This window comes from Mastigoproctus giganteus, chromosome 5 (assembly GCF_048544385.1).
Source record: "Mastigoproctus giganteus isolate SK-2022 chromosome 5, ASM4854438v1, whole genome shotgun sequence".
Lineage (NCBI taxonomy): Eukaryota > Metazoa > Arthropoda > Arachnida > Uropygi > Thelyphonidae > Mastigoproctus > Mastigoproctus giganteus.
Genome location: NC_143579.1, coordinates 232,546,267 through 232,572,931, shown reverse-complemented (window position 1 = coordinate 232,572,931; position 26,665 = coordinate 232,546,267). Strand labels below are relative to the sequence as shown.

At 35.5% G+C, this 26,665-nt stretch overlaps 1 protein-coding gene across 1 annotated transcript in view; it reads right to left on the bottom strand.

The window, feature by feature from the left end:
* The window catches only part of lgs (BCL9 domain-containing protein legless), a 402,368-nt gene that overhangs the window by 137,195 nt on the left and 238,508 nt on the right, over positions 1-26,665 (bottom strand). Inside the window, exons 5-6 of the mRNA XM_090374845.1 lie at positions 14,745-14,840; positions 11,184-11,238 (exon numbers count right to left, since the gene is read on the bottom strand). Coding sequence (XP_090230971.1) covers positions 11,184-11,238; positions 14,745-14,840 — 151 coding nt within the window. The remainder of the gene's footprint in view (positions 1-11,183; positions 11,239-14,744; positions 14,841-26,665) is intronic.

The following is a 26,665-nucleotide window of genomic DNA, read 5'->3' as shown; positions in this document are numbered from 1 at the left end:
CTTAAGGATGCTGTATTTACCAGGTGAGCCAGCTTGTATAGGCTGGGCCAATTTGAGAGTTTCAACAGATCATCACTGACTTGGACTCCAGCATTGCCCAGGTAGTGCCATGTACCACAATGATCAGATCACAATGAATGTGTTAGGAAAGGAGTGGATCAGCCATTCATTCAAGACCATTCCAGGCCTTCAGCCTGGAATGGTCTTGAATGAATAGTTAGTGGTAAGCTCTCATGGCCCTTCAGGCCATGAGAGCTTACCACTAACTATGCCAATGACAGTCAGTAATAAACCATTTCTTGCAAAACTGGGTGATCTTTAATACACACCTATCAGTCTGAGATTCTTCATTGTGTAAATTATTGCCAACGTTCCTCAATGGAAGAAGCATTGGCATTATCCATATATACTGCAACAACCATACACAAAATGAATATCAGTATATTTTTCGTTGGAAAGTGTAAATGGTGCATTCACAGATACTTCTGCTGCAAAACAACATGCCTTGACTGTGCTGTTTGCTAGCTCATCTGCTACTGAATTGAATACTGAATACTGCTAGTTTGCATAACCACATTAATGCTTGCTGCACATGTGCATAAATTACATTTCAAGTATCCACAGCCTTTTAACTGTTGACAATCTAATCTCTCTCTCTCTCTCTCTCTCTCTCTCTCTCTCTCTCTCCCCCCCCACCCCATCGCTGCTCCATTGTCACGCTACACTTCAAGTTTTTTTTCTTTCTCCTTCCCCCTAGTTTTTCAGTATTGCAGATAAAGTAGATAAAGGGATGTTGCATTCCTTTGCAATATCCGTTTTGCTTCATTCCATCCTATCAACCTCTTGTATAATTTTCAGCTTAACTTCCAGGCTTAATTAAGTCCATTCACGTTCTGTCACCATAACACTGCTAGATGAGATTTAATATAAACAAACTTTACATTAATTTAAAGACACTTTTGGAACTTGTGTTCAAAGAGTTCCAAAAAACTCTTTGAATTGGCATAACAATTGCAACTGACCTTAATCCTGTAGAGAGCGAGGGAGTGTACGTAAACAACTTAGAAAAACTGTTTTTATTCTTTTGTTAATTTAGCATTTCATTCTTCACAATGATGATTTTTCAGAGTGCACTTACATTGTAGCTACCATAAACTGATTTTGTTTACACAAAAGTGAATTCTAACATGTCAGTGCCATCCTTCAGGAAGCAGGAAACCGGGTGGTCAGAGGCAAAATAGGGGCAATAATCAGACAACTGTGATAAGACTTGTATTAAAGATGAACTATTACAACTTCAAATATTTAATACACTTACAGCAGAAGCTAAATGACTTTATGAATAATTTTGTTAAAATGTGGACTTAGTTTGGCAGCTAGCTGACTTTCAATTTTATCTACTGGCTCCACACAGAATTCATAGATAGCAAGTTGCCAACAGTATTCAGAAGTGTTATGCTAAATATTTACTTTTAATATTTGGTGAACCAATTTGTCATCCAACAGCACTATTCAAATTTTTGAACCAAATTTTTTTGATGTGAATCATTTTTCAAAAAATTTCCAAGTACAGGCAACCCCCGTATAACACAGTACTTCTACAACATAGTTTCCCTCTAACACAACTGATAAATTGCAGAAATCCTCACACAACACGGTACTTATATAACACGGTTTGAGAATTGTCAGAAATCTTACACAACACTGCATTTTTGAGCTTTTTTGCTGGGAAACCCTGATATTATAAGTTAGATGTAATTTTCAAAGTTTCCATTCCTTTTTGCGAATCCCTGCTGTTGACTCGCTAGTCGTTATTGATTTTGTGATATTTTTCTAAAGCACATTTCTGGAGGTCACTACCATAAAACAATAAAAACAATTTGCAGTTTCTGGTTTATTGGTCTTTTCTGTTAGTGTAATCAATTATAAACAGGTAGTAAACTGTATCTTCTTGAATTTGCTATATAGTGCCGATAGCTGGAATTCTGTGGGTTTTCATGTTATTATGGTGAAATGTGTTTCCCCTTCCATGAAATATTCAATCATATAAAAAAACATAAATAAAGTTTCAGAAACTCATTACTCCATATCTCACTTATGCGTATCATGTTCTTTGTTATTAATTGCTCATCATTTTTACTGTTTTAAATTTTACAACAAAAAATAAAAAAATAAATAAAAAAATAAAATATTAGTCAGTGAACAGAAATATCAATTAGTTAGTATGTACATATTACAGTACGTATTAATTAAGCTATGTACGTAAGCATAAATTTTTTTTTATTTTGCTAACGGGAAAATATTCTTCCGATTTTCACGTTATCTTTCACGTATATTTTTACTTGTACTGTTAATTGGTAAGATAATAAAGTTAAATTTGGACTTTATATCTTTAAAGCGGGAGTCCACTGCATTTTGTTGGGAGATCCCTGGGTTGGGTTCTGTGCTTATTTGAGACCATAAAAAATCATGACTTCGAAGCATGCAGTTCGTGACTTTTAAAGAGAGCAGAAGGTACATGAAATCTAGATGCTGCAGAAGAGATTGTGCTTAGCAGCAATGAAGAGGGAAAAAATTAAATGAATGTACATTATCTGACATACAAGTATCACAGTTTGTAAGGTAAGACGTTTGTTCAGTTATTACTACTATAAAAATTAAGTTTCTGATAGTTATAAAAAAAAAATGGTGTATTTTTGTTAGCTTCTGGAATGTAAACCCCTTTTTGTACTGGTACTTAGTCCCGTATAACACACTTTCGTATAACCAAACTACCATGTTATACGAGGGTTACCTGTACTCCATAACAACAATGAAGATAGAGAAATAGATATTTTGTAATATTAGTTCTGGCAGTTGTTCTTTAATAAAAGTTTTCAAAATAATGGTAATAACTGTTTCCATAATAATTGATAAGTTTCCATATTAATTGCTACACAGTGGGCAGAGGCGGATTTAACAGCGGGTGCACTGGGCACGCGCCCTAGGCCCTGACTTCTGAAGGGCCCACGCAAAACCCCAACAAATTAGTTTAACATATTAGTTCAACTAATAGTTGAACTAATATGTTCAACTATTAGTTCAAAACTTTGTGATTATTATTATTAGCATTAGCATTAGCAGAGGCATATGATGCAAGAAAGCAAGCTTATTCAGCATCAGCCAAAAAAAAAAAAAAAACCCGCTCCCATTTCACCCCTCCGTTCGTTCGAAATACCTGTCCAGTTGAGCTTTAAATTTGTTTAGGCTATCAACTTCAACAACAAGTGATGGAAGTCGGTTCCACCAACCAACCAACCACCCGCTGGCCAAAGGCAAATTTCCGCACATCTATGCGACATCCATCCTTCCTCAATTTGAATTTATGCCCTCTGAGCTGATTATTCTGAGAAAGATGAAGAATCCCATGGGCATTGAGCATGCTCAAACCATTCAAAGCCTTATACACCTCTATCAGATCACCTCGCCGGTGCCTAGTCTCCAAACTCTGTAATTTGCAAAACTTAAGCCTTTCTTCGTAAGAGCAACCCTTTGTTCCATTTACTAATCTTGTTACCCTTCTCTGTACCCGTTCCAGCAGCTCTACATCCTTCTTGAAATGAGGCCTCCAGACCTGTATACAGTACTCAAGATGTGGCCTTACCATTGCCTTATACAAGGGAATAATCACCTCCTTATCCCTGCTAGAAAAATTCCTGTATATCATTGACAAGACACCATGAGCTACTCTTGCAGCTCGTCTGCACTGCTCAGAGAACTTCATATCTGCCTGCACAATTACCCCCAGGTCCTTTTCATTCTCCACCACTGTCAGTGTAGTACCGCAGAGTTGATACGTTGCTCTGGGGTTACTGTTTCCCATATGCAGCACTTTACATTTGTCAATGTTAAACCTCATTTGCCACCTCTCAGCCCATCTGTTCAACCTTTCCAGATCCTGTTGCAGCAGCATAGCGTCAGTCTGTTGCATGTGTGATCGGATTTGTTTCAAGAACGATGTGAAGATTGTAGCAGCTCGAGATCATGCTCTTCTTCAAACAGCATTTCCAAATGAGGATGTCAGCTTGTAACAGCTGTCGTGGCTTTCTCAAGAATAAAGTGATTACAGCTCTATCAAAGTCAAATGGTTTTAAATATCATCTGGTGCCACAGCACTTGCCGAAACTAGATTTGGTACTAGATTAACTAGATTATGCTATTATTAATATTATACATATATTATATTCAAATTTTATTGGAAATAAAACATTAATAGTACATAATATTTTTTATTTATTTAAAAAAATGGTTAACATGTATTTTTATTTTCGCTGTCTCTCTCTTTTTTTTAAGGGGTCCAATTTTTTCTTCTGCGCCCGGGGCCTCAACCGACCTTAATCCGCTCCTGACAGTGGGCCTTAGTAAACTGATGCATGCATAAGGAAGCTTGAAATATAACAAATTATCCCAAGTTATTCTTGGCATTTTAACAATTCCCCCAAGTCTAGATGGCAGAGCCATTGTTATAAACAACACTTTGGCTCAACATTTCTGAAGAGGACAAAATCAGTAACAGTATATTTCTCAAAGAAATCATAATCATTCAATTACTAAAATACAATCAAACAGAAATTAAGAGAGAAAAATCTCAGGTATGCTACTAATTTTTTAAAACACATTGTACTGGAAAACAATCCCATGGTTGTATTTTAATATAAAATGTGTATGATGTCAGTGAAATTAAATTTTTGTAGAGCATAAACTTTAAAAACCAGAAAATCTTTTTTTTTTTTTTTATGCCTGTTTTGACCCCCCCACCTTACAAGGGTTGGCAATTATACATTATAAACCATAAACAATGCTTCTATAGTAGAAAGTAAATGAACATTACAAACTCTAGACACTGTCTCCACATATACATGGATGAACTCTGCTACCATGGTTACCAATATTGCCACTACATGAGCAACTATAACCATAATAGATGTTGTCCGCCTTTTCTATAAGCAACTACAATTATTACAGTTATGGGCTTTTTGAACCAAGCAGCCCAGTACATCACAGGCATGTAGATATAAAAACACTACATTTTCGACTGAACTGGTAGGCCAGTGTATAATTCTCTTATTAAGAATTGTAAGCTAAAGTTTCTCTCTGCCTTAGGCTGTTGTTCATTTTTCCAATTAACTGATTGACAGCCATGTCATCTTTACCAAGAAATTTTGTACCTGCCCGGTATCACTGGTATACTAATGTGTGCACAGAATTCTACAAAAAAAAAAAAAAAAACACTTTAACATAGCTATACTGGTTGACTTGGTTTTTCTCACATGAAAGGCTAATGTTTGCCTTAATCCCCAGCTCAATGTATATAAAGTGAAAATAACTCTCAACAGAATATACTGATTAATAATTATAAGAGTAATAGGTGTACTCCGTTCAAGCTACACCCCCTAAAAATGTGAATTTTATTTGGATAATTCTCAGTCACCAACTGTTCTACCATCTTATGCAGAACTAAATTCTAACATAAGCAGCTAATCAATGAAATCAGACAATAATTACGCATATAAGAAGGATCTTTTACATGTTTGAGAAAAGCAAAGTTGAATCACAGTATAATAAAAATCATCCACCTCTGCAACACTCTTATACTATCCAGACAGCAGCCCATTTGAAAGTAGTTCCTCTTTTCAAAATGGTAAATTATATGAATGATGTGTAGTAGTTGAGAAGTTCAATTTGCTTTGTTCAGCTTGTGCTTTAAGTCTTGGAAAATCAATGCTGTAGTTTGTAACCACTGATATAGCAGCAAAAGAATCATCTAGAATTTTAGATAATATCTGCCAAGGAGATAATCTTCCCAATAAAATTGTATACTGGGATATTTGCTATTCAATATCCAGATTCATCTCCACACTGAACAAGGATTAGAGTTCTCAATGAGTGTGAATACAAATGTGATCCAAGAATTTGCCTTGGCTTTGATCCAAATCTGTCTTGCTTCAGCCTTTGCTTTTTTTTATATATATATACAGTGGCAGACAAAAAAAACTGTTATCACTTATGAATTTTGCAAATAGTGTGTTTTGCGCTGGGTTGCAGAAATGCTCGAAATGCATTTGTTAAATGTGATATATATCTCTGTGAATGAAATCCAATAAAAAGACCCCAAGTGATGTACCAAATTGCCATAAATATCTTCCCAAAGGGTAAAATGCATAATTCATGGAAATACGAGAAATCATGCAAATGGCAATCATGACAACCAAACATACATTTTATTGTATTTACATGTACAAACTAAAATGACAAGTTAATGTAATAGTATTATGTACTGTAAATCAGCAAAATAAGTCCTCAATATTTTTTTGTTCCTCCTCGAGCTGCAATTACAGCCTTGCAACGATCTAGCATAGAGTTAATCAACTTCTGGATATATGGTTGCCCAATTTCGTGGTACCACACCCTTACAATGCTCTCCTGCAGCTGAATCTTACTTGTTGGCTTCTTCTGAGCAATTTTAGACGACATTATGTTCCAGCAATTTTCAATAGAGTTCAAATCTGACTGTTGCCAGGCCAGTCCAATGCTGTAATGCCAACATTTCTGAAGTATGACTGCATCTTAAGGGAGAAAAACGAGGGAAAACATTGGTGTAAGTATGTTTTAAGCCTTGCGAGACAAGAAGACAAACTCATCATTAAATCTAAATAGCATAAAACTTACCAATTTTGCTATGTGGCAAGTTGCTGAGTCCTGTTGAAAAATCCAGTTTTGGACGTCTGTGTGGTGATCCCTAATAACGGGTTTTGGGTACTCCTCAGAGATAGCAGTGTAGGTTTCTACATTCACCATTCTGTTAATAAACTTAATTCGTCCCACCCCTTTGATTGCTATGCATCCCCAGACCATCTGACTGGCAGGGAACTTTACAGTCAGTGTTATGCAGTCAGGATGGTATGCCTCCAATTTTCATCTTCTGACATATCACTTCCCACCCAAGCCATGCAGGTTGAATTTCGATTCATCAGAAAAGATAGTGTCCGATTACTCTGTTGTCCATGAAACGTGTTTCAGCCCAAGCAAGTCACTTCTCCCTCATCTGTTGGGTCAACAAAGGCCTCGTCTTGGGCCGATAGGCATACAGACCACATTCCAAAAGCCGTCTTTGGACATTTTGTGCACTTGTTTCAACACCAGAGGCCATCTCAAAGTCCAGTTTTAGATAAGGAGCACTAACTAGCATGGCGATTACAAAGGCATAACTATTGCAAATATCGATCTTGAGAAGGTGTAGTCACTCTCTTATGGCCTGATTCAGGTCTTCTGTTTGTTGTTTGTTTGTTATTTGGTTTTAAGGAGCATTAGCAACTAAGGCCATATTGCTCCGGAAATATGTGGTGGTCATTCCCTGACCTTTCCGCATTCTCCAGTATTTGGTGGTGATGGGCTCGAACCCCGGTCTAATCAAGAAGCGTGTGCTACGCACTGCTGCTCCTTCCCACCTGGCTACGGAAGCACCTTCAGGTCTTCTCTTCACATCACCAGTTTCATGCTTTAATTTCAGCACTCGGGATACTGTTGACTTGTGGCAGCCCATTTTATCGGCGATACCACGTGTAGAAAGCCCTTCCTGGGACAGAACAACAGTTACACTTTTTTTTTTGGTGTCAACTAAACATATGGAGCTATGCTTATACCTCCACAAAATAGGATACTAATGAGTGTGTATATCCTTCCAACACTGTATTTATAGAAACGACTGATGCAATAGAAGTGTTATCTGAGGCAATACCTTTGCTTTGTGACAAACAAAAATGATTGCAATCAAACAATATCTTATATGTTTCACTACAAATGTTACTTTTTTTAAGATGATGCAGTTTTTTGTCATCCACTATATATATAACTGCCCTACCATTAATATCTGGACACCTGCCTTTAGACAAAACAAGAGCTTCTATTGTGACATTTAATATTTTGTGCTGAAACCTTTTACTTTTATGATGGCCTTCAATCTTTGCAAAGTACATCAACCAGCTTTTTATAAATGTCAGGTGATATGTTCCTCTACTCAGCCTTTAACACAGCCACCAGTTCATCCCTGTTCTTTGGGCGATCTCAACGTGCGCATACCCGACAATCCAAAACATCCCAAAGATGCTCAATAGGGTTCAGATCAGGACTCTGGGTTGGCCAATCCAACTATTCTGCACCCATGTCCTCAAACCACTCTGTTATGACCCGAGCAGTATGGCATGGCACATTGCCTTGTTGATACACACATGGGCCTTCCTTGAAGTATTGCCATAACATTTGAAGTGCATAATAGTCCAGGTTGCCCTGGTATTGCACAGTATTCATGGTTTTGTCGATAACGACTAATGGGCCCAACACAAACAATGAAAGGAGCCTCATACCATGACACTGCCTCCACCAAACTTCATTGTTGGGAGGATACAATCAGGAAGGAACTGTTCCCCTGGAATTCGCCACACCCAGGAAAGGCCATCAGACTAGTAGAGTGCGAACCTTGACTCATCTGTCCATAGGACTGTTTTCCACTGCTTTACAGTCCAGGATTTGCACTCCCTACACCATATTAATTGGTGTCTTACATTTCTTGAAGTGATCAATGGCTTGTGAACAGCTGCACAACAATTGTAACCCATATCATGGAGTATCCTTTGTGTTGTACTAGTGCTGACATTAGTTCCAATACTCAAAACAGGGTTTGTGTGACTAAGACAATGGAAAATTACGATCTGGCGCACAGTTCTTTGCAGAACTCTCTTGTCCCGTTCTGTTAGTTTTCGGGGTTTAACAGGCCGTTTTTTTGGGAAGCCCAGTATATTATTCAAAGCATATTTATAGCAGGTTCTGTGACATGTTGCATGCATAGGACCTGTTTCTCCAATCCATGGAAGGGTGTCTGGATATTAATGGTAGGGCAGTGTATATATATTGGGATAACGCAATCAACAGGTTGCATTATCCCACATAAGGGATAATGCAACAAGGGATAATCCAATTACAAATAAATCGATTGCATTATCCCACATACGGGATAATGCAATCAATTTATTTGTAATTGGATATTTTCAGAATTTATTTCATGTATAATTCTGTTTGGTTTTCTCTGCCACACATTCTGCATTCAACAAGAGTGATAACAAACCTTTGGTTGTTGATATGCATGAGCATCATCTACTGGTAAGTACTGAGCTAGCTGCTTATTGTTCTTGCTTAACTGCATATATTTGCTCCCAGTTGCTTTCTTAAATAATGCTTTGGTTTCCTGCTTATAAAGCAATTGCGTTTGTTTGGAATACACTATTAAAAAATGGTTTATGAAGATCACTTAATACAGACCACTCTATTTTGCGATAAAGTGATGGGGAAACATATTGTTAATGTCTATTGCAGAGATAATGTCAAGTCAAGTAATACCATTACTTGACATGATATTACTAAACAAACAGATATATGTAGTACCCGTAGACAAACTGACTCAGTGTTAATAAATTCGGATATTGAGCATCCTAGAAGGTTTCTATCACATTAACCCCAGTAACCCCAGAGAAATGTACCAACTATGTGGTGTTACGTTTAGGGTAGTGGAGAATGAAAGAGACCTGGGGGTAATCGTGAAGTTTTCTGAGCAGTGCAGACAGGACCCAAAGTAGGTCCTGGGGGTCTTGTCAATGATATACGGGGAATTTTGCGAGCAGTGATAAGGAGGTGATTATCCCCTTGTATAAAGCAGTGGTCAGGCCACACCTTGAGTACTGCGTACAGGTCTAGAAGCCTCATTTTAGGAAGGATGTAGAGTTGCAACGAGTACAGAGAAGGGCAACATTACTGGTGAAGGGAACAAAGAGGGTGCTCTTATGAAGAAAGGCTTAAGTTTTGCAAATTGCAGCTTCTGGAGACTAGACACCTGGGAAGTGATCTGATTGAGGTGTACAAGGCCTTGAATGGAATGAGCAGGCTCAATGCTGATGAGATTCTTCCTCTTGCTCAGATTACATAGCGGGTATAGATTCAAACTGAGGAAAGACAGTTGTAGAGTAGATGTGCGGAAGTTCGCCCACCTTTATCCAGAGGGTAGTTGATTGCTGGAACAAACTTTCATCTGTTGTTGTGGAAAAGTTGATAGCTTAAATAAATTCAAGGCAGCACTAGACAAACATTTGAAATGAATAGATCAGTGAAATGGGAAGATGGTTTTTTTTTTTTTTTTTTTTTTTTTTTTGGCTGATGGTGTATAAGCTTGCTTTCTTGCATCATCTGCCTCTACTAATGCTAATGACCTCTACCCCTTGTGAGTATATTGGATGTACTACAAAGGATGATGGGCATTTACATTCCCCATAAGACATTAGGGAAGTGCACCACTGCTGGCTTCATCACCAAGATCTACTCTTCTCATAGTTTTACAGACCATGATAGTAAAAACTGTTCACTCACCCAACTAAGTAAACCACAACAGAATAAGAATGACAAGCAAAAATTTAAATAAAGGCAGTGATAATTTTATATGACTTCATATGATGCTGGATATTCTATAATTATGTAACACAATTAACATGTCCATTCCTCGGCTGAAAATGAGTAAAAAAAGTTATTAATTAATATATAATTCTGAATTTACAATCTATGTCTGAAATGTAAGACCTGTTTATATTACAGGTATGTAAAATTAAGATTTAAATTATAATTGTCTGACTTGTGATGGTTTCCATGTATGATGCAAGTCAGACATATTGTATTAAGTATACTCTTAGCTTAGGATCCAAAATTCAGTAAATCCCCTTTCCTTGCATGTGTCCTAGCTTGCCAAATAAGGGATAAGTACTATGTACTAAATTAAAATTATACAGTCAATAAAAATAAAAATTAAGAAGGAAAAGCATTTTACATAATACATAAACTGTGGATATGTGCAATCTTTTTTAATATTATTTAGCTTAATTACGGTTGGCATTCAGCATTGCCCCCCCCCACCCCCTTCAAGAGAAAATCTTCAGAATGTTATGTTTTTGGATATTGTTTCTGTATTTTATTATTTTATTTTTTTTAAAGAAATTGCTCAACTTTTAAAAAGGCTAATAATTAAAAGTGTACCTTACAAATTATACTGCATTTTTATAACTTTTAAATCAACTAAAAACACTTACAAATTTTACTAATATACTTACCATCTAAGTACCAATATGCATTATTAAAGGCATCCTGACCAGCACAAATCCCACGCTATTAAAATAAAAATGACTGTTGTTAAAAATAGAGACCAAGCGTGAGAAAACTGATAAATTTTCTATTATCATTAATTAAAATAAATTTAAGATTTCATAATTAAATTCTAAATTTACATGGCTTGTTAATATCAATTATGAATAATGATTTGTTTAGTCCCAGCTCATAGTCTGCACATGGCCCACAGTGTTCTCAGAAAAAAGACCGCTGACCACATTTAGTTATGAATGATCTGATTTTTCTGAAAGGAAAAATTCTCTAGCAGTTTTCTTTAATTCTGAAAGAAATTGTTAATGCATATTGTACAAAAATTAAAGCAGAAAATTTAATTTTACATTATAGTCTCCAACTAAAAAATAATTTAAAAATCTTTCTTTCTTTTAGGAAAGATTAATAAGTGAACAGCACAATCTAATTTAAAAATAACCTATAATAGAATCCATTCATTCCAAAATGAAAAATAAGTGATGTGTTTCTCAACAATATATGAAGCAATGATTTTCCCTCCCTCTACCCATTTTATACATGAAACATAGTGAATCCTCACTTAATGGAGCTCAGTTTAACAGACTTCTGAAATAATAGACAATATTTGTTGTATGGGACACAGTGACATAACTTCCTTGGTCTGATGGTATTTGCCATTAGTTAAAATCCTTTAACTGCCTAGAAATCAGGATTTTCCTCATTGTCATTTTCCATCAACCTGCTGGGTGAGTCAGATATCGGTAAGATATACTGGAGGTTCAGTATATCTGAACCTCCAGCGAGGACAAATGAGAGCTTCACACTCTAAATAAGCTTCTGACAGAGTTTACTAATGATACTATTTTGATACTAGTTTACTAATGATAAAATTTCAAGCTCTCAACTCCAAACAATGAGTGCAATAAAATGCAACGTTTAATTTAATATTATTATTATTATTAGATTGTACATAACTTTTGCACAATATTGTAGCATCTTCAGCAACTGTATTTCTTTTGAGTTAAAAAGGAGACAGGCTGCCCCTCAATAAGTCCATAAAAGCAAGATTTTGCTGTATTTCATTATAAAAAAATAAAAATGCATATCGTGTTGACCAAAAAAAAAGAAAAAAAGAAAGGTCAAAAAAGGGTCACTTCACTTGACTTGCTGATCTATATAACACAATGGAATAGAAAGGGTAGTGAGTGATCATGAGCCATCTATTGTTTTTGTTCCTACTAAAGTGTCACAGATTAAAAATTATTATAAAAAAATCCATAAGCATCAGAAATCATATCATTCAATAATCCTTAAATCTAAATTTAAGGATCTAAACAATATTTAAATGTTTAGTACGGTCCTTTATTCCAGGCATTAACCTAAGCCTGCTTCATATCATTCAATAATTCTTGCTATTAATGACTGAAACTACAAAAATTAAAATTTAGTCAATCAGTGGAAAGTTAAATAAACAAAAAATTTGTATAAAAAAGATAAATGAAATGTACTTCAAAGAAGCATTTTGCTTCTCAAGCTTCCAAAGTAGCTTCCAAAGATAAAACAAATCCAATTCAAAACAATTCCAAAAGTTTTTAATCACTTTTATTGGACTTATTTTATTCTCAGTTTTATCACTTTTAAATTAGCATTTATCTTAGTTTATTGGAATATTAAAGCAGACATGTAGAAGTTCCACCTTTACAGCAGAAGGAATCAAGAGAATAATCAGGATAAATGAGATGAGCAGTAGCTGAAGCAACCCATAACTAAGATTCTGTCAGAAATGGTGGGATTTGACAAATTCTAATGGACATCACCAATATTAAAACTGAGACCATATATGTTTGTGAAAAGAAGTGGGAAGTTTTTGGAAGGTTTAGTTCTTTTTGCAGATAAGTCTGTTCCATTGGTTTGGGAGTTAACATGTATAAGTGACAAAGTTTTTAGATATGCCATCTACCAGCCAGATTCTTGAAAATAACAAAGCCTTGCCAGTGCCACCCCTCCCCACTCCAGCCCGCATGGGTAGCAAGTTGGTAGAATTGCTGTCCTCTCCACACCGGATGGAAAATACCCAAGTTCGAGTTCCGTCAATAACATGAGGAATTTTTATTGGCCGTTTTCACAATGTTGCTGAGTTAGTTGATCTCAGGTGAGGGTAGCATGGTGTTGTATAGGGGAAATACTTGGGGTTTTCATCCAGCAAACAGAAAAGTGACCACAGAACGCACGTAATTTACAGACAGAATATACAGAGCAATATGGCCTTAGTTGCTGAAACCCTACTACAACATCCTCCCCTCCCTCCACACACACACACACACACCTCAAGCTCCTTCCAGTCGCAATTGGCCGAATAGAAGCAACAAGCATCCAGATCAGCTAGTGTTCGCGCACGCACGCACGCACACGCACACACACACACACACACACACACACCTCAAGCTCCTTCCAGTCGCAATTGGCCGAATAGAGGCAACAAGCATCCAGATCAGCTAGTGTTCGCACACACACATAAGCTAATCTGGAAGCTTCACAGTGCATTATAAATAGGTTTGAATGGACTATATGACAGCTAGCTTACTAAAACTGCTTTAAAGCTGTACCCTTGATATATAAGAAATATCAAATACAGAGACATGCCACACTCTTAAAGTGAAACACTTTTTTTGCACACTTCAAGCTTCCATTATGCAAAGTGGAGGAATTTCAGCAAATGCTGGGAGTCATTGCCACCTAGTATTTCCTAGTGTCGTAGAGGCTCAACCATTCTGCTGCATGGTATAAATGTCATACCTCAATCTCTGCTGAAGTTCAGAACTAAGTGGCCACCTCCAGGACACTAGACATTCATTTTCTGACCTTGCATGTCGGGGTTATACCCATTATACTAAGAGTTCCAACAGAACAATAGTGCAAGCAGAGGATCTCTATATTGCAGAACAACAAGACTGTTGAATTTCAGCACAAATGACAAAGTGAGAATAATTTCATAAGTTAACAGAAGGAACCAGTTTTATTTATTTATAAAATTACCAATTCAAACAAAGTATAAAATTCATATTGACACAAGTGCAACACCTTTCTCTGACCATTCTCAATATATCTAAAAATATTTTAAAATATGCACTTAATATTATTTCAAACTTCTAAAGAACTTAAGCGTAGTATCAATATTAAGTGTAAATTCAATCTAAACCAACATAGAATTTCTTTTATCTTAGAAAGCATGGGAGGAACACTTTTAGTCAAAATAAAACTTTAGTCTAAATAATACATAATCACTAAGTTACTATGACTTTTGAATGATTCCACTTTTATACTGAAGGGAAGAAATTAAGTATTTTTAAAAAAATGAAAAAAAAAAAAATTTTTTTTTTTCTCTCATTATTCATTTTTTTTCCTGTGCATTTTTGAAGAAACATCTATTAGTACACAGGAACAATGCTTTTTTTGTTGGGAAGAATTTGAATTTAAATTTATATCCTGAATGCACTTCAAAATCATAAATAACAAGAAAAACACATAATACTTACTAATTCATCTGCTGAAAAATTTTCATCCAAATAGTCAGAGAATTCTTCTTCCTTTTCCTGGTACACATGATCAACCAACCACTTCAAAGTACCTAACTAATGAAAAAATTCCTTGCAACCTGAATTACATATATAAAATTTAATTTAATTTAATTTTAGCTGAATATAACAGGGCTGCTCCTACTGATTTATTACCTATATAAAATTATTATTGGTATAATTATGACACCTAGAATAGAAGAAATGCTATCCCTCACAGAACTTACCTTGCCAAGGTTGGGAAGCTCCAGGGGAAATAATACTTTAGTCAAAAACCTCTCAAGAAAAACAGAACAGCTTTAAAATGGAATTTTAAAGTAAGTCAAACTGACTTACTTTAACTGAAATGAAATGGACTACTGTTTGGAAAATTAAAAACTGATACTTGGAATGTACATGGAATTACACACAAAATTCTGCGAGGTGATGTGATTGAGGTGTATAAGGCCTTGAATGGATTGAGCAGGCTCAATGCTGATGGGATTCTTCCTCTTGCTCAGATTACAAACCTGAGGGGGCATAAACTGAAATTAAGGAAAGACATTTGTCAAATAGATGTGCAGAAATTTGTCTTTAGCCAACGGGTAGTTGATTGCTGGAACAAACTTCCATCTGTTGTTGTGGAAGTTGATAGCTTAAATAAATTCAAGGAAGAAGTGGGCAAACTTGTCGAGTGAATGGATGGGTAAAATGGGAAGTGGGTTTTTTTTTTTTTTTTTTTGGCTGATGCTGTATAAGCTTGGTTTCTTGCATCACATGCCTCTACTAATGCTAATGCTAAAAATGAAAGAATTAAAAGCTGAACTTAGAAATACAAATACTGACTGAGCTAAAATAACTGAGACTAAAGAAGAAAAAGAGAGGATCTCAGAAAATAATTGGCCTTCAAGGGTGGTAGTGTTATCAAGAAATAGGAGAAAAACAAGGTAGTCAATTACACGCTTTGATTTCACATCATCATGATCATCATCATCAGCCATTTTCAATCCACTGCAGGATGAAAGCCACTCCAGCAACTTTCCAGTTCCTTCTGTTTTGTGCATTGACCATCCATTTACTGCCCACAAACTCTTGAATTTCATCTGTCTTCATTGCTGTCTTCATATCTTCATTGTCTTCATATCTCCATTGCTGTCTTCTAAGTTTTATTTTAACTCATCTTGGGTACCATTCTGTTATCTTCTTGGTCCATCCGTCATTGTGTCTCTGAGCTGTGTCTTGCCCAAGTCCATTTCAGTTCTTTAGTTTTGATAAGAATGTCGTTTACTTGAGTATGCTGCCTAATCCACATGTTTCCCTTTTTATCCAACAGTCTTATTCTTAATATAATTTGTTCCATTCTTCACTGTGTAGTTTTCAGCTTCTCTTCCATTCTTTTGGTGAGTGCCCAAGTTTCGCTTCCATAAGTCATGGTGGGAAGTACGCATTGGTTCATTACTTTACGTTCCAAACAAAAGGGATACTGTTCCTCAGTATGTGACTATATTTCCTGAATGCTATCCATCCAAAATTTATTCTTTTCTTGACTTCCAGCCATTTATCATTATTACAGCTAATGACTTGTCCCAGATAAGTATATGAATCCACCTTTTCAATTTCTGCTCCATCAATGATTATATCCCCTCCTGTGGCATACTTGTTCATCATTACTTTTGTTTTAACCATATTCATCTTTAGTCCGAAATCCTTACTAACTCTGCATAAATAATTAAGATTTTCTTCTAATTCTTTGGGATCATGGCTTATCATCACAATGTCATCTGCAAAAATCGTAAATGGCTTAGGTACTCTACATTCAAACCTTTCTGCAACCAGTGCAATCTTCTGAAAGCTTCCTCAAGGGCAGCAGTAAACAACTTTAGAGATATTGTCTCCTTGTCGAACTCCATTCTCAATTTTACATTTGCTACTGTCTTTGTCTAGTCTAATAAAGGAGGTAGCGTTCTCATATATTTTCTTAAAATATCAATGTATGGGATGTCTATGCCTTGATCTCGTATATATTAGTTAAAATTAGAATAAAATATTTAATATCTTTGGAATATACTCATATACACTAATGCAGGAAAATAATCAGGAGAGAAAGGAATTCTATTAAATACATTAGGATAGCCCCTGAATGAAACAGAGAGAGAGAGAGAGATTGTAATTCTATTTGGCAACTAATGCTTATAAATCATCCAATATTGGATGTTTGGAAACAGGAATCATCAACAAAGAAATATTAAAGATTTCTGTATTTTCAACAACCTAAAACTTACCAATAGCTTTTTTAAACATAAGAACATTCATAAATAAATAATCTTTATTTGTCCTACCATACTAAATAAAGTGTTACAATGGTGAGTGACAAATTCCCTTCACAGCAGTAAATGCCAGGGGATAAAAAAAAATTAATAAAAATTCCTTCATTATTATACAGTGATGCTTTACATACAAATTTCAAATCAATTTATATAGTTTTTCTTAAGACTTTTTTAAACCCTATACAAAATGAATCTCCAACTATGCTAATTACAACAATACTGAAAGTGACAATAAGAATTGACCACAGATCTGAGATTCATTCTATATTTTATAACGAAGATTACTGTATTATAAAATATAGAATATAATATAGAATAATATTTAGTTCCAAAATAGTTATAGAGTATAGTTTTTCTGTATGTATAAATTCATAATGTACAAATATACATTTCACAAAGGAAAAAAAAAAAGGAAAAAAATCAATTTTCATTCTATTCTATAAACAGATTACTGCTTACTAATGGACAATATGTGTTATCACTTTTAATATAAAAGTTTATTTTCTGAAACATAAATACTGTACATCCTCATTAATTCAATATCAGATTATCTGAAATGCGATCTATTTTGAAGTTGCTACAGCTACCCACTGATGATATACAGTTTTACAAGCATTTTAGTATTAATAATTTGAAATATATTTACAATAAAATCTGAAGTCCAAATTGGGCACCACAACTTGTGAATAGTTTGTTTAATTCAAAAAAGGCTGCCCAAACCACCTACAAACTTTGTTATAACAAAATTGAATGGAACTAATGAAAATTCGCCATTCTTATGGTGTATATATACACTGATGAGCCAAAACATTATGACCACCTATCTAATATGATGTTAGTCCTCCACGTGCAGCCAAAACAGCTTGTACCCAGCGAGGCATGGATGCTACAAGATTTCCAAATGTGTCTTGTGGTATCTGGTACCAACACGTAACCAGCAGATCATTTAACTCCTGTACGGTCCATAGTTGAGACTTCGCAGATCATGGAGTTGCTCTTCCAATGCAAACCACAGATGCCCAATGAGACTGATGTCTGGGGAATTTGGAGGCCAGGGCAATACCTGGAAGTCTTCCTCATGTTCCACGAGCCAGTCTCAAACAATCCGGGCAGTGTGGCAGGGGGCATTATCCTGCTGAAAGATGGCACCGCCAGAAGGGAAAACTGTTGCCATGAAAGGGTGTACCTGGTCAGCAATGATGTTTAGGTAGGTGGTAGATATCAGACTGCCCGGCACATGGATGACTCGACTCAAGGTATCCCAGGAGAACATCGCCCAAAGCATGACACTGCCGCCACCAGCTCATCTTCGTCAGGGTTCGATGTACTGTGTGTTGTGACACATTACTCCCGTCACCAGCATTCCAATTACCACCTAGCTGTGCCACAGTCGCCCTTCTGTTGCCACGTACCATCCGGGAGAGCCTTCGCTCACCTCGAGCATCGATGAGCTGTGGTCATCCAACACCTCCCTGGTGGTTCGTGGTTTTCCCCTCCTCGGACCACTTTCACTAAGTACTAACCACGGCTGACCATGCACACCCCACCAGCCATGCCATTTCATATATGCTCTGACCCAGTCATCTGGCCATTACAATTTGGCCCTTGTCAAACTTGCTTATGTCCACTGCCTTTCCCATCTGAAGAACAAAAGTAACACTGATCAATGGAGCTCAGCATCAGGTGTTTTTTATACCGTGTCCCAACCCGTGCAGTAGTTCACCCGCAGTTGCTTCGATTTGCATAACAACTTGCTGGTCATAATGTTTTGGCTCATCAGTGTATGTCACTTTTAAATTTTTATGACCAAAAATTGTATGGAAGCATGGGGAATTCACACATCTTTAGATTACAATAACACCGGTGCAGACATTCATTTTGTTCAAGCCAATAAAATCAAAATACACTGATTAGTAAACAATATAAAGCACGTAATTTCCCAGTGCAGATACTGAACATCTTTTTTTAAGTCAGTATATGTACAGATTCAGAGTGAGAAAGAATAACAATGAATATGCTTTAGAGTAAAAAATACTTTCACAAAGGAGGATAAAAAAAATAATAACTGTTCGGGCATATGAAACATTCTTCAATTTCTTACACATAATAACAAAGATCGCCAAGTTTTGGTGTTTCCTCCATAACAGTCCATAAGTACACCGTTCATTTCTAAAGATACAGTACTTATTAATTACTACATCTTTTGCATAATAATTAGTAAGCACTAATTGCTATGTAAGCGAGGAGCAAAACGAACTCAATCAATAATAGATTATGTCATCATCAACAAATATTTATGAATTTATCTATACTTATCAATGATATTGATGAAGGCATATCAGGCTTCGTGTAAGTTTTCAGATGACAAAGGTTGGCAGGGTTGTTAATGACAGTAACGATAGTATGCTACTGCAACAGGATCTAGAAAAGTTAGGCAGATGGGCTGAGAAATGGCAACTGAAGTTTAACATTGATAAATGCAAAGTACTACATATGGGGAGAAGTAACCCGAGAGTAACATACAAATTGTGTGGTACTACACTCAGGGTAGTGGAAAATGAGAAATAGCCGAGGGTAATTATGCAGTCAGATATGAAGTTCTCGAACAGTGCAGACAGGCTGTCAGGCCAGCTCATGGGGTTTTGTCAATGAGCTGCAGGAATTTTGCTAGCAGGGATAAGAGGGTAATTATCCCATAGTATAAGGCAGGAGTGGCCTACTTAATTGTGATGCGATCTACTTTTTTCCTTCAAAATGTGCCACGATCTACCATTTCAAAAGTTACATTGCACAAGGTGCACAAATCGAGGGATGACTGTATATTTAAAATTCGTTGTGATTGACCGAAATTAAATCCGCGATCGACTCGTTGGCCACTCCTGGTATAAGGCAATGGTTAGGTCACATCTTGAGTACTGCATTTCTGGAGGCCTCATTTTAGGAAGGATGTAGAGTTGCTGGATTGAGTACAGAGAAGGGCTATAAGGTTGGTGAGAGGAACAAAAGGTAGGCTCTTACCAAGAAAGGCTTCAGTTCTGCAAATTGCAGTGTCTAGAGATTAGGCATCTACGAGGTGACTTTATTTAGGTTTTTAAGGCTTTGAATGGATCGGGCAAGCTCAAATACTGATGAAATTTTTCCTCTTGCTCAGGCTACACACATGAGTGAGCATAAATTCAAATTAAGAAAGGATGGTTGCAAAATAGCCAGTGGGTGATTGATTGCTGGAATAAACTTCTATCTGCTGTTGTGGAAATCGATAGCTTAAATAATTTCAAGGAAGAACTGGACAAACTATTGGAGGGTAAGGATAGGTGAAGTGAGAAGTGTGTTTTTGATGTGGAAACATTTATAGCGGCACTTAACAATAGAATGTAATGGAAATGTGAGAGGGAAATGACTGCAGCTAACTGCAGTCATTTCTGTCTCGCATTTCTGTTACACTTCCGTTATGGATAATGTAATTCCATAACGGAATAACTATAGTCTACCGCAACCAAATCAAGTATGATCGTGACATCATACTATTCTACAAACGGATTTCACTAATCTCTTCCAAGCCAAAGATGTTTTCACAAAAAACAACTTTCATACATACAGGGTTACTGGCCTGATTTTGTATTTGTTGCCTCTCTATATTGCCTGGAATCCTGATCAATAGCTAATAAACAAAATTAATAATAATGCTTTATTTTTCTTTTTTGGCTGATGCTGTATAAACTTGCTTTCTTGCATCATTTGCCACCACCACCAATGCTAATAACATTAGGGGGGAAAATGTTCTTGCTTATATTCTGGCCAGAGAATATTTACAATTTATTCTAACAATGAATATAATCATTAACCATATTTAACAGTCACACAAGCTTGAATTACAGTCAATTCAGCTGCCTGTGCCTTGCCTTACACTTCGTTACATCAGGCTGATGAAAGTGCAGCAGGTGAAAGTTTAGGATTTAAAAAAATATATAATAATAAAAAATAAACTGGAAGTTAGAGTTACTGATTAGATCCTATGCTGGATTGCAGGCTGGTTTAACGATAAGAGACAGAGGGTTGTCATTAATGGTCAGTATTCAGAGTGGAGCAGTGTAACAAGTGAGGTCCCTCAGGGATCAGTGTTGGAAATCTTGGGACTCTCCTATATTTAATTTTCATAAATGGCAGTGGCAAGAGTATTCAAACTGTCAAACTCCCCTGATCATTTAAAGGCAGGAAGACAAGTTAAAAATCTGAGCCAACATTGCTTCAAAAAGACTTGGATCAGTTATATATATGGGCTGAAAAATTGCAAATAAAGTGCTTCTAAATGTAAGGTTATGCATTTGGGAAACAGAAATCCTGGAGTCATATATAAGCTAGGGGGACAGGAGCTAAGAATGGTTCAGGACAAAAAATGAGTTACTTGTTATGATCCAATCTGATTTCTAATCAAAAAAGAAGAATATGGCTGAACTTGGAAACATTGATATACTGTTTCTGCATTGCATTTTGACAAAAAAATTGTAAAATTAATTATACTATGTATATATTTTCACTTCTTTTTTTCAAGTTAATTATTTTTTTTAAAATTAATTGATTTTGTAAGATTTCAAAGTATACAAGGATTATGTTCCTAGTATCCCAGAGTAAGTGAGAATTTTCTTAAGTTGAGGTTCTCTCTATAAAAAACTTTTGAACTGAGATAAAACTAAGGTAAAACTAGGTGAACTCCTATAAAACGTATGAGTGCATAAAAACTTTATTTGTGTAAAATGAATGTACATACATCTTAAAGTAAAATCAGGATGAGTTTTTCTCATAAAAAGGTGCACCTTTATGAGAAAGCCATGTTTAGGCTACAGACACACATCGTCAATCTTATTAATCCATAAGGTATCAAGTAATTCACATAGTGAGAATTCTTATTCATCCAAATGAAAAGCTGATACTCTGCATATGATGTCAATCTTCCCCATTCCCCTCTCACGCATCAACTGCCATAATAAAACAACACAAGATATAACCATGAGACAAGCTTATGCATAAGTATGAATCGATAAGGGTGGGGGGGGGTGAGACAGCATACCCCGAGTTCATTTTGAGATATAAAAATATTAATAAAAATATAATAAATTATCAACAGTACTGATTGCCTTATTTTAATTTAAAATTATCTATATTACAGTACAAACAATACGGATCAGGTGCAGATCTAATTCAACAAACCTCCATAGGACTCATATGGGCCAAATTTAGAAATTTAGAAAAACACATAGCAAAGATTGGAATAAATATGTTAAACCACTAAAACATATCACTGGGCCACACAGAAGAGGTTTCAGAGATTTTCGAACAACTCTAAGCAATAAAAAATAATCAGCTAACAAAATAAACCTAATCCAAAAGAGAATCGATTAAAGAATTATGAATCTCTAAGAAAGGAGGAATACCCAAACAGGAAACAGTAACAGTGAAAAAGAAAATAAAAAATATTAATATATTAGAAAATAACTTTAGGAGATTTAAAAGTATTAAATGAATGAATAAAAAAAAAAAAAAAAAAAAACAAGTTAAGTACTGTACTCAGAAAGTTAAATTTCAGGAGTTCCCCCCCCCCCCTTAAATTAATCAATTTGTTTTTTTTTTTTTTTTTTTTTTTTTGTGATTAACAGAAGTGAAACGTAAATACAGTTATCTTCTTATCAATTAATTACTGAGATTATAACTTTATAGAATACTTAACTCTATATAAAACTAGTTTTATATTCTCTAAATTTAGCTGTTCAGTTTAATTACAACTGCATTTTTCATATTCTCTCTCTCATATATATATATATATATGGTTCACAACCGGTGAGTATGGGCTTGGCACACCCAGGGTCCTGAGCTGGATATTATCATTCTTCTTTCTTGGTGATTCCTTTCTAATTCTCTCTCGGGGTAACTTGGAAATCCACCTGCATGTAACATTGAGTTGTTACATGTGGATGGTGTGTGTGTGTGTGTGTGTGTGTGTGTGTTATGCATAGAATTTTTTTTATGGGGGAGAGACTATCATCTCTCCACTGAAAGATATACTGAAATTTTAGTAACTTAAAGAATGCCCAATTTCAAATACACAATAATACATATGCTATCTTAAAAATTAGTCTTAGTCTTTCTTAATTATTTCGAAATACTTTAATCAAGCGTATAATGTATTACATACATTACATTTCCTTAGAAATGTTTACCACTTAAGGAGTTTTTCTTCAGTCCATTTTGCTTTCCTTCTTAAGAAAACAGTAATAATTTCTCATCAGGGCAGTATATCCCAGCATTCTTGGTGGGATGCTTTCATCAGGACATTTCCACAATTGTAAAGTGGTACCAAGGTTGCTAGGATACTGCCATGATGAGAAATTATTGCTGGTTTTTTAAGCAAAAACTGAGGTATGAATAAAGAAAATGAATTTCCAAAATCATTCAGCAACATATTGCTTTATAATATTGAAGTAAAGCTGACCAGAGATTCATATCTTCTCTAACTGAAGCCCAATGAAAATTCCTTCTTACAAATTTTCCATCTCTAATTGGAAAACACTTCCCTTAGGTGGCACAATGCACTTCCTTTACCCAGAGCCTCAACAAAATTCTTTATTCTTCTTTGTACATTACGTTATGTACAAAGGCAGAAGAAGACAAACTGCTTTTAAGTTCAACCAGTGTAGCATATTTTATATTGTTTCCAGCTGGTAAAAATTCCTCCCTCTTCTCCAGCTACAGCATAATATGATTTTCTGTTCGTGACTGTCCTGCAAACATAGAAAACAACAATATCCTGTGAAACTTCACTGCAGACCAGTGAGTAATCTAATTATCTCAATATCACCATAGGCATTAAAAGCAGTCATGGTACTTTATTGCACTCAGGACATTGAACATACTTTCATGTTTCTTTCAAGCCAATAGCATGAAATAGAGTAACTGACAAGAGTGCATTTCCACTGTGCAACAAAACTGCTTTTAAACTTAATTGTGAAGCATCAATAAATATATGCCATTCATTAGAATTGTGTTCAATGCTCAGTTCATTTAGAAGATCCACTAATATCTTTATAGAAACACTATCTTTCATAATAAAATAATTTGAAAACACTTTGTGACATAAGGTATTCCTTGTGTGGCATGATGCATTGGTAAAGTGTGTTGTTTTAAAATAATAAAGCGCTCAAAACTTACATTTGTATTATTACATTTATTTCTGAATTGGAAATATGTACATAATGGAGTCAAATGTTTCTTGGCATTTTCTTACCAATTCTTCTTCAGTGATAGCTGTCTTTACAATATCACTATCATGAAAGATCACTTTGGTCATAAGAACTTGTTCTTGTGATTGCAACATGTATGTGGAGTCTAAGTTTTGCCCTGATTACCAATCTTGCAACCAAAAGTATAAAAAATATACATGTTTAATAATACATTAGATTTTATTTCTCTGGAGCGAGGTTTTTTTTTTTTTTTTTTTTTTTTGTAAACCATCTGCACGCAGCAGAAATTGTCAGGGTGATTCATACACATCCTTTTCTTCTGCTTAAACATTTTACAATACAGTGTGCTAAGCAAAACAAAGAAAAAACAAACAATATTCAACAGATATGTGACTAACTGTACACATACAACTGTCTTTCCATCAGTGAGAGAGATGGGTGGCAGACAGACAAGGTAAACATGTTAACCCTCACCAACATTATTGTCATCTATGTGAACATTATTATTGGCAGGTATAACAGATCAGTGTCACATTTACTTCACTACATTGTAATAAGTATATGTATTTTAGATTTAAAAAAAAAAAAAAAAAACCTGATGTAGAAACTGTAATGTGATTTTAAATATTAAGAATTATTTTCAAACTCTATATATAAAAACTGCCTGCATATAGCTGATATATTAGTTGTGGCAAAAATCATGTTGGACAGTGCATTTAGCAGTAAAGAACTCTAAAATGCTGTACTCTATTCTGAACAGTTAGAAAACTTGCTTCTTGACCAAATGACAGTCAAGCCTTCTGGACTCTTAAATGCTACTGGATGCAACTGCTGTCCATCTATACTTCCACCCCTGTTACAATCTGGTGATAATAAAACTAACTTTAGTATCCTACTTATTATCTGTTATCTTACTACTTTACTACTTGCCATTCCACTTTTCTTCTAAATCTTATATTGATGATCTTGGTATATCACCTCCTGTGGTCTTCTGATAGAAGCATATTGTAATGCTGAATGATCTTCATGCCAAGCAAGCTCGATCCCAATGTCATTACTCCTCTTGTTCTTAAAATCTATGCTCCTGAATTTGCTCTTGTTCTGTGTCATCTTTATACATTTACTTACTCTACAGGTGTTTTACTTCTATCTTGGAAATTTGCTCATATCCAGCCAGTTCCTAACAAAGGGTGACAAATTCCATCCTTCCAATTATCACCTCACTGTACTTACCTCTACTGTTTCTGAAATAATTGGAAACACCATTAACTGCAACCTCTTAAAACTATCTTGAAACCTTCCATCTGCTCAATGATCACACCAAAATTTGATCAACACTGACTCCATCAGTGTTGATCAATGATGATATATGGGCTTATGTTACTCATCTTTGGACAAGTTCAGTCAAAAAGTTCACTGATATTCAAGCAGTTACTTTTGATGTTTCCAAGGCTTTTTATCCCATTTAGCATAATGGTCTTCTAAATAAGACAGAACTTGTCCTTCACTTGTTCTCAAAACCTGTGCTGAACTTGCTACTGTTTTATGTTGCCTTTTTACACTTTCTTACCCCACAAATTTTTTCTCTTGGGCATGAAAATTTGCTCATATCCAGCCAGTTCCTAAAAAGGATGAAAAATTCAAAATTTTGAAGTTAGAATTTAGTTAGTTCAAGGTTCAGTGCCTCCTCCAATTCTTTTTCTTATGTATTTTAATGCTTGTTTGTTTGTTTGTTTATTTGGTTTTTAGGAGCATTAGCAACTAAGGGATATGTGGTGGTCGTTCTGTGACCTTTCCGCATCCTCCGTATTTGGTGGTCATGGGCTCGAACCCCAGTCTAATCAAGAAGCGTGTGCTACGCACTGCTGCTCCTTCCCACCTGGCTACGGAGGCGCCCTATATTAATGCATTTCTTCCACCTTTTTAATCTGAGAAACCTTACCTTGCACAGCTTTAACTCAAATATCTGTTACCACTTTGTTAAATGATTATTCCCCAGATTATTCCCTCTAGTGGAGGAAAGGCAATGTAGTCAACTGTAATCCTTCTAAAACTCAGTCCTATCTTATTTCTCAGGGGGGGAAAAAAAAAAAGGTAGAAGTCTATATCCACATACTAATCTTCAATGACACACAGATCTCTAGACAAGATCACATCTCTATTATGAATTAACCTGACTCATTAAAAGTCATATGGCAACTACTGATTCCACTGTACAAAAGAAGAAAGAAAAAAAAAAAGTTTCCATCCCTCCTCTATGTTCCTTTCCTTCCTAAACAGTTACTGATACTCCACAAATCTCGAATCAGCCCTATCATTGAATGCTGTTTCCACATTTTGG